Here is a 9,635-nt window from a genome sequence, read left to right as displayed (position 1 = left end):
ATGTAAGAGAAATAACATGCTTTATCTACAAACCCACTTTCATATAAACACATCTCCTATCAAAGGCATACAGTGTATATAGTGCTTTACTGCTGGATTTCAAGGACCGAGTAGACAATAAACTGTTCCTTTGGCGCCACCTTGTGTGCATTAAAAATATTATTTATATATATATATATATATATATATATATATATATACACACACACACACACACACACACACACACATATATATATATATAAAACAACTATAATATACATTTTTTTGTGCTGGAATAAATAAATAGTTCCCTCAACATACTTTATTTACCCTTATGAAAATCATATTCGGTTTATTTTATGTTGTACTATTTTTATTATGTATTTATTTATGTAAGAAATGCGTCGAAAATACTAACATATGCTCAGGCCAGCAGAGTTGCTGTGTGAAGGTGGTCTCTGGTTATTTCGGGTTCAACAGCTGCTGAATGAGCTTCATTCTTTTCTTGATCCCTTCCCTGTAACTAAGAGAGTTTGTAGCTGTATCTAGTGCTATATTCTGCTGCCGTGTTTAATCCTGTTGCTTATGGGAGAATTAAGCTATTATTTCCTCCAGGTCAAGGACACACAACCGGCCGGGGTTCCAAAAGCTGGTGAACTGCCTTCATCGACACCTTTCGATAGTACGAGCTTGCATTCGCCGCTAGGTGTCAGTATTGCAAAGTTTTTCAATACAATCACACCAACTTGCAACGTTGTCATTCAAATAACACAGCAACTGAATCTAAACTGTAATTTAAGTTACAAAGATTTGTGGGGGATTTATTTATACACAACATCTCACAGTTTTATGTTGTCTATACATGTGTCATATGACATAAATTCAAATTAACATTCTATATTTCACAATAAGCAATGATAATAAATATTTATTATTTTTAATCAAGATACTGTTTTGATAGATCACAATCAACACATTTTCATATTAAACGTGATTTTAGGCTAATAATAATAATATATCTAGATTGATTATATTGAGGCTGTTTGTTGTATCAAATACAGATGTTGGTCTTAATAATTATTTTATTTTTTTCATATTACCATCATCACAAATCATCGTAACAATATAATTAAAAAAAGAATATAGTCATATAAGCCATCAAATACATCAAGTTTAGACAGTTGGAGATGTTCTCATTCATCTTCAATGGTGCCGTGTAACACTGAAAATAAATAAATGATCTATACATAAATCTTCATAACAATGTTATTTCTATTGTTACTATATGTTACTTCACTCAGCCCAGGCAGGCTTACGTTTGAGCATCCAAATGAAAATAGTCAGATTCTTTAATCTCATTTTTGGCCCTGTGAGACCTGCGTGTCTTTTGCAGTCTGAACATCTGAAACTAGATTGATAGAAGGATTTTTCAGTCGAGCCTCTTCCAAAATCCATAAATCACTGGAACTGACCGATTTAATGGAAGATTGGGTTTTGGACCATGTCAAATCTGTGGCATCTTCACCTTCCAGCTCCTCAGAAACTCCAAGAGCTGATGGGTCTATTTCCAACATATATCTCCATCCTCAGGAATGTAATTAGATTGTGTTGATCTTTCAAGATTCGCATCTAGAACCCAACCAGGAAGATTTGAGATGGTTTTACTGCTGTTCTCTTGTGAACCCCGTGAATCCCATCCAGTGGCACTGGTGTAGTAATCCAAACTGTTACTAGTGCAACCAGTGAAAGGCAGTCCTTTGACCCCCGCTGTGGCGTAAGAGAGCAGAGCTGCTGTGTTAATATCAGTTTCGTATGATGGAGCAGCGGCGGAAGACACAAACCAGCGCTGCCCGGATGCCGTGCTGCTCTCTTGGGTTTGGTTTGAGGTCACAAGGCTGTTAGTAAACATGAGTGTTCGGTCAGTAGTGCCGGGGTCAGGGGTAAGAGTTGGAAAACAGGGCTTTGTGTAACTGTTGACAAACTGTTCCTGAAATAAAGCACTTGTCATTAAGTACTGTGAGCCGGGCAGCAATTGAGAGTGCGGAGAGTCACTGGGTGTAGGGGTCAATCGGTCAGTGTCAGAGCCACTGTAACTTCTGGAGACATAGAGAAATAAACCAGGAGGAAATTAATTCCCTCTTTACATTAGAATGTCTATGTTACTGTTCACTAAGCATGCGTGAAATCTGCGCACAAACGTTTTGTACTAAAACTTTCGTACTAAATTTTAGTACAAAGTTTTGAAAACATTTAGGAACAAGTGAAACCACACGTATGCAAAAAAGCACATATTCTGGGTTTACTAAACATACAAATTTAAAATAATAAATATAAAATAATACATGCAATTATTAGTGACCGAGACCCAATGCATTTGTAATTCATTTTGATTTGCAATATGTGCAACATGGACATTTTAATATAAAGTGCTACCAGAAATTTTAAAAAATGTAAATCAAATTATTATTGTCATTATTATTAAATTCATTTTTTTTTAAGTAAATTTAAAATACATCATGTTAATTTCTGCAGTCAAGTCCAAATTAAAACTCAGATCTGAAATCCTGTAAGTGAAATAATGATCAATGCATTACTTTGCATGGAAATGCACTTACTTATCATAATTATCCCGAAATCCTTTAGCAAATGGATTGTGATAAATTTTTAACTGAATTATCTGAGGAGATAAAGAAACATATTCATTAAATAAGTTCATATTGCATTTTTTTTGTAATGTAAATGAATGCAGCGATAGACTAGTTCTTACATCGGTATTCTGGTAAGCTGTGACAGCTCTAAACTGTGTTTCAGGAAAGGTAAATGTCTGTACTCTATCAGGATCACTTGTATCTTCATTTCCACCCTTGTTTATTTCAATCACATGCACCCTTGGCTGATACTTAAGGAGAGACTGTAGGACGATCATCTTGAAAGAGACAGAAAGCAAAACATGCTATTTTTTCACCATTCCCATAAGAGACTTCACAAACTGTATAGAAGGAAATAATATAATAATTATATATACACATTACATTACATTACTAAATTATATGAATAATTTAAAAAAAAAGTGCCATAAAAGTACATAATTGGTGATTGTACCCCAAGGTAATTTTAATAGTGGTGTGAAGGTAATTTTTCATGTGTAAGCTGAAATCAGTTAAATGTTAACATGTGTCACGTGTTGCTTATGGTGATTGCTGGCAAATGAAAATACATTCAGAATGACAAAGTCAGTTTATTGGCATACTGGCCTGATGTTTTTTGCTGAACTCACCCTATACATTCATACTAAAATACTTCTACTGATTCTTAAAGAGAAAATTAAATAATAAATCACTTGAGTAGAGTTGCTGTAAGCTCCCTTGTTGTTCGTCAGCTTCAGTTTTCCAAAAGAGATCTCCTGACGCATCCAGTGCGCACCGGTGTTTGGAGAGTCCGGGTGCGTGAATACTCTGTTTCCTTAAAAAAATATAAATACATATATATAGGCCCTATATGTGTGTGTGTGTGTGTGTGTGTGTGTGTGTGTGTGTGTGTTACTATTAAAAAGGAAGTGACTAACATGCTTATAACTGTGTACTTAACCCTCAATCATCCCTCATTTCCTGTTTACACTTAAGTCCCTTGGGGTCAATATGACCCCAAACATTGAAAGAGTAACTGTGAAAAATATATACATTTTTTCACATTTCCCATTCATTTCAATGTGGGGTCATATTGACCCCAAGGGACAGATTTGTAAAAAAAATAAATAAAAAATTACTTCAGAACAACCGAATCAAGCCCAGTTTTTTTTTATGTGAATATAGATATAAAATGTTGAAAAGTCACAAAACTTTATTCCACTGAGATGAAGGGAACCACTTTTTTTAAAAACTAAGTAAAAGTTGATTGGGGTCATATTGACCCCAGGGGCCGATTGAGGGTTAATAATTATTAATATTTGATTTTTTTCGGTGTATTTTCAGTTCATGAGGTTATTTGCGCTTTGCAAAATGTAGCAAAGCTTTATGATAAATTCCTCTCGAGTCGATTGATTATTAGTTTACCCGTAACATTAGTGTCGGCTTTGCCGCAGGGAATCCATTTCCCGCCCTGGAACCTCCAGTGGTTCGGATCCGCCAGAATCACATCCACAACAATGTTATAATGACAGGTCGGGTCAAGACCAGCAACACTAACACTTAGAAACGGAAACATCCGGCTGCAGGAAAATGAACCGAAACAACAAATTACTTTTCCAAAAGTAACACATCAGTAATAAATAAAAATTTCAAAAATATGAAAAAAAAAATTCAACGACCAATAGCCATCCGCCTGCAGTAGCCTAATCTGAACTGGAAAAAGTAGCCTACTTTTCCAAAATACTTCATTTATAATAGCCTAATTTAATTACAAAACTATTATACTGACATTAATAAACAAAAATAAGTCTACAAATTATCCAAAACTAGGCTATAAACAAAGGTCATTATCTTGATAGTCCCTTTTCTCTTTCTTTCATCTATTTTTTTAAATAACCAATTAAAATGAAAACATTTATATATATACAAAAAATAATAATTTTTAAAAAGTAGACTTACCGCCCCTGTTTAGTAATGATCATTTCTGTTTGGTGTCTGTGGAATTTGAACCACAGCGCCCGGTTACAGAGGTAAACCTGGGCTTTTCCGGGCACCGAGGCGAAAGGATAGACGGCGGCGTTTAGGTAAGTTTGCCCGTGTGGCTGAGAGTACGCGTAGCTCAGTTCATACGGCCCGTTGCTGATGACCGGGTGAGGTGTCAAGTAGTGACTGGAGAGTGGCGGGAGCGAGGGCACAACAGGCTGCCCCGAATACGAGAACATGGCAGAAGATGAGGCGAGATCGGTCCGCGCTTGACTTGATTCAGGCAAATTACACTTGTCCGCGGAGACGTAATCCTGAGCGTCTGAGGGGTTCCTCATCTCCGTCGAGAGTCTTGTTAACGGTGGCTCGTTCTTCAGGGTGTCACGGGAGGAGGAGACGCGGTCGTCCCCCGCGGACGGTGAGGGGGGTTGCTGCAGGTGCATAACTCATAAAGTGCTGGTTGTTCAACCTGCGTTCAGACCTCAGACATGCTGCTTTGGGTTGTTCACGCTCACTGCTGCATGTGCCAGGAGCGCGTGCTCACAGAGCTTAATATAGGAAAATGACGTGACTCCGCGTTTGATATCAGCAGTGGGCTGGTGTTTACATTGAGACTGGTATTAAACAGTGGCGTAACTTTGCTTTGTAAAGTGGTGGGGACACCGCGCAACTCGTTTTGCTAGTTTTTTATTTAATAACCTAATTTACTTGGGGACTGGGTTTAGAGTTGGACAAACTTAATTTTGGCTTTTCAAAAATACATCGATGTACCAGGAGCTGCGCCAGTGAACGCAGGTAGATCATTGACAGAGGGAGCTGGGCAATTCAGGCCTCCAGACTCATTCTTCCCACTGCTCGCTCTTTTGCAATTAACTTACAAGCACGGTTTTTATTTATTTTTTTTTTTTTGGTGCTACAACTTGCTATTAATCAATGCATGCTGATGAACTTTTATCGGAGTTTATAGTTATATGGAAACGAAAGTAGTTAACATTCAACTCCTTCTTTTTCATCAGTAGTATTATTTGTGATTTGAATTTTGTGAATGGGAGTTCCTCTTTTGCCATGTTATAAGCTGGGCTGCTTTCACTTTCGTTTTCACGATCTTGTCAGGTTTTACAATAAAATATAATTGTCTGTTTTGCTAACATCTATACACCTTTCACCTTTTAAGACAAAAAAAAAGATGGATTCATTATTTTTAATTAAAATGCACAACAACAATAAAACAGTATTCAATGACAAACTAGCTTACAAAACGTTATTAACAAAAACGAATAAGATGAGGCATGGCCTACACGCTATATTAGGCTATATAATGACTTATACATTACAGAACGTTTAGCAAACACTGAGGAATCAAAAAAAGAGAGAGCCTCCATAGCATAAGGTGGAAGCCCGTTTCTGCCACTGAATTTAAAAAAAAGGTAATTGCGACTTTTTATCTCACAATTGCGAGTTTATATCTCACAATTCTGACAAAAAAGTCAGAACTGCGTGATATAAACTCGCAATTGCGAGAAAAAACGTCTGAATTGTGAGTTCATATCTCGCAGTTCTGACTTTATTTCTCAGAATTGCCCGTTTATATCTCTCAATTATGACTTTTTAACTTGAAATTGAACTCGAAAAACCTTCTCTGGTTTAAGAAGCGGTCTTTTACTTGACTTAAGCGTGAAAACCATCAATATTCGCCTCATTTTTGCTGAGCGCACCTTCTGCAATTCATAGTAAATATAACCAAAACAGGTCATTATCATTTTTATATGAAAAATAAAATAAATATAAGGAAAACTCGCCCACTTGATTTTGTAATATTCTTTAATTTTGTAGTCCGTATAAAAATGTGGATTTCTATTAAAGACACGTCCATGTGGAGATGACTCAGAAAACACTAGTTTATTAATAAATAATTAAAATGTCTTCTTTTCCCCGGACACGTTCAGAATCACTTTGCCGGTGCTTTGAGGCAGTTGCTTTATGCGCGAGCTTGAGCGCGTCTGCCTATAGCCTATATTGAAGTAGCCTATATGGCGCTTATAAAATATATATTTAATAATTAATATATTATTATATTAATCAATTTGATATAACGTGCGACTAGTTGACTAGAAAAATCTTTAGCAGAGGGCAGACAAGGAAGCTCTCCGTTTTTAAAATAAAATGCTATAGCCTAATGACACGAAAAGTGCGACAGCTGCAAATCACGTCGTTATTGCACTGCACCAGTTATGCATGCATACATTTTTTAAAAAATATATCACCCTAATTAGGTTATGAAGAATGATTTGTTGATCTTGTTTTCCCTTTAATACATAGCCTACCTTCCGCAATATATTTTTCAATTCCTTTCAAAAAGTGGTAGGGACAATATCGACCCTGGTGGGGACATGTCCCACCCGCAAATTACGCCTATGGCTGGGTGTAACTAAAAAGGTGCCATTGTCCGGTGAGGTCCGGGGTTGGGGAGTTACGGAACGATCTCATATCGCATAATCTTATTAACTGTTCATCTCCTGAAATGCATCTTTCTTAACCACGCTATTCAGCGCCAATCCCGCCGTGCAATCAATTTCACTGGTTAAGGTTAGGGTCAGGTGTGGGGTAGGTTTAGGGGTTAGCATTTTTTGTAGCATAGTGTAGGAAATCATCACTTTAATTGACAACCAATGAAATCTTTAGAATCAGCTGTGGGGCGGAGTTTGCACTGAAGTGGATTGGGGGGGGGGAGTGCGCATGCGTTTCTGTTAAATGGGTTTCTTTCTTTAGTAATGGCATTCATTCTCGCTACATAAGATACCTGTCTGTTATGTAGTGCCCTGTTATACTGCATTACTGTGTAATATTTATGGTTTCTATAGCCGTGGCATCATGATGGTATGAAGAGATCAACTTCTGACCCCATCAACTTCGGTCAGAAATCTTGATGTAACTTTTGATAACTAGCTGACCTTCAAAGACCACATTGCAAAGACCGCTCGATCTTGCAGGTTTGCATTGCACAACATCAGAAAGATCAGGCCCTTTCTAACGGAGCATGCTGCACAACTTCTTGTCCAGGCCCTTGTCATCTCTAGGCTGGACTACTGCAATGCTCTTCTGGCTGGACTCCCATCAAGCACAATCAAACCTCTACAAATGATTCAGAATGCAGCGGCACGACTGGTCTTCAACGAGCCCAAAAGAGCCCATGTTACACCTCTCTTCATCTCCTTGCACTGGCTACCGGTTGCGGCCCGAATCAAGTTCAAGACATTGATGCTTCCATATAGAACAGCCACAGGCTCAGCACCCGCCTACTTCCACTCACTACTACGAATTTACACCCCCTCCAGAAGTCTGAGATCCGCTAGTGAGCGACGCCTCGTGGTACCATCACAGAGAGGCTCAAAATCACTTTCCAGAACATTCTCATTCACCACTCCTGGCTGGTGGAACGATCTTCCCACCCCTATCCGGAATGCTGAATCCCTGACAATTTTCAAGCGACAGCTGAAAACTCATCTCTTTCGAAGCTACTTGACTTCATCATAAAAAAAAAAAATAATAAAATAAAAAAAAAAATTATTTATTCCTTCTCTTTCTAGCTTGTACTTATTTGAACAATGTCTAAGAACTTGGTATTACAACCACTTCTTGTGTCTGTTTGCCTCTCTTAAGAAGAATCGCTTTATGTATCCCCCAATTGTAAGTCGCTTTGGATAAAAGCGTCTGCTAAATGACAATGTAAATGTAAATTATAAATGTCTTTATCATCCCTTTTGATCAATTTAAAGCATCCTTGCTAAATAAAAGTATTAATTCCTATATATGCTTCAGCCAGGATAAAGAGTATGAAAAGTGCTCTGAGTTGCTGTAGAAAACCCCCAAAAAATTGAGCAACAACCAAAACGTGGCTGGAGACGTGCTTATTTTTGAAAATGCAAACTGATTGTCTGCCAGCAGGAGGCGCTTTTTTTTTTTTAGAGTGATAGAACTAGCGGTTTCCCCAGTAATGGCTGTAATCAAAGCAGCTCTGCGCATGAATGCTACTTTATCAGATAAAATAAAAATGCCATCGAAACTTTTCTGAAGATATTAGGTTCCCTTCAGAGATGCATTCATATAAAACATCCACGCTTCGTTTTGATTTTGAAACGTGCAGTGCTCATGTTTATTCAACGAAGTCAAACGCCACAAATAAATCAATGTATGGGAAACACTAGCAATGTATATCGAAATATCGAAAATGTGTTTAAAAATCATATCACCGTTATTGAAAAAAAATTATATTGCGATACATATTGCTATTGAATTATTGTCCAGCCCTAGCTTGAGGTCACGAACAGATGGCCGGGCATTCTCCTTCAGGACTTTTTGGTAAACAGCAGAATTCATGGTTCCATTTATCACAGCAAGTCTTCCAGGTCCTGAAGCAGCAAAACAGCCCCAGACCATCACACTACCACCACCATATTTTACTGTTGGTATGATGTTCTTTTTCTGAAATGCAGTGTTACTTTTACGCCAGACGTAATGGGACACACACCTTCCAAAAAGTTCAACTTTTGTCTCGTCAGTCCACAGAGTATTTTCCCAAAAGTCTTGGGGATCATCAAGATGTTTTCTGGCAAAACTGAGACGAGCCTTTATGTTCTTTTTGCTCAGCAGCGGTTTTCGTCTTGGAACTCTGCCATGCAGACCATTTTTGCCCAGTCTCTTTCTTATGGTGGAGTCATGAACACTGACCTTAACTGAGGCAAGTGAGGCCTGCAGTTCTTTGGATGATGTTGTGGGGTCTTTTGTGACCTCTTGGATGAGTCGTCGCTGTGCTCTTGGGGTAATTTTGGTCGGCCGGCCACTCCTGGGAAGGGTCTCCACTGTTCCATGTTTTTGCCATTTGTGAATAATGGCTCTCACTGTGGTTCGCTGGAGTCCCAAAGCTTTAGAAATGGCTTTATAACCTTTTCCAGACTGATAGATCTCAATTACTTTCTTTCTCATTTATTTCTGAATTTCTTTGGATCTCGGCATGATGTCTAGCTTTTGAGGATATTTTGGTCT

General features: G+C 38.0%; 1 protein-coding gene and 1 pseudogene across 1 annotated transcript; both read right to left on the bottom strand.

Moving 5' to 3' along the window:
• Window positions 1-1,026: 1,026 nt before the first annotated feature.
• LOC107565299 (T-box brain protein 1-like) lies at window positions 1,027-4,226 on the bottom strand (annotated as a pseudogene).
• A 338-nt stretch (window positions 4,227-4,564) lies between these two features.
• LOC107564888 (T-box brain protein 1-like) lies at window positions 4,565-5,272 on the bottom strand. The gene has a single exon (XM_016250062.1). It carries the CDS (start codon window positions 5,033-5,035, stop codon window positions 4,565-4,567), a length of 471 nt encoding a protein of 156 aa, XP_016105548.1. The 5' UTR covers window positions 5,036-5,272.
• Between the last annotated feature and the right edge of the window lie 4,363 nt (window positions 5,273-9,635).

The sequence above is a fragment of the Sinocyclocheilus grahami genome, unplaced genomic scaffold (assembly GCF_001515645.1).
Source record: "Sinocyclocheilus grahami isolate Dianchi unplaced genomic scaffold, SAMN03320097.WGS_v1.1 scaffold25.1, whole genome shotgun sequence".
NCBI lineage: Eukaryota > Metazoa > Chordata > Actinopteri > Cypriniformes > Cyprinidae > Sinocyclocheilus > Sinocyclocheilus grahami.
This window is presented reverse-complemented; position numbering and strand designations above follow the sequence as displayed.

Bases quoted from the DNA above. Each gene is read 5' to 3' on its own strand.
- LOC107564888 (XM_016250062.1), bottom strand. From the start codon at position 5,035: ATGCACCTGCAGCAACCCCCCTCACCGTCCGCGGGGGACGACCGCGTC.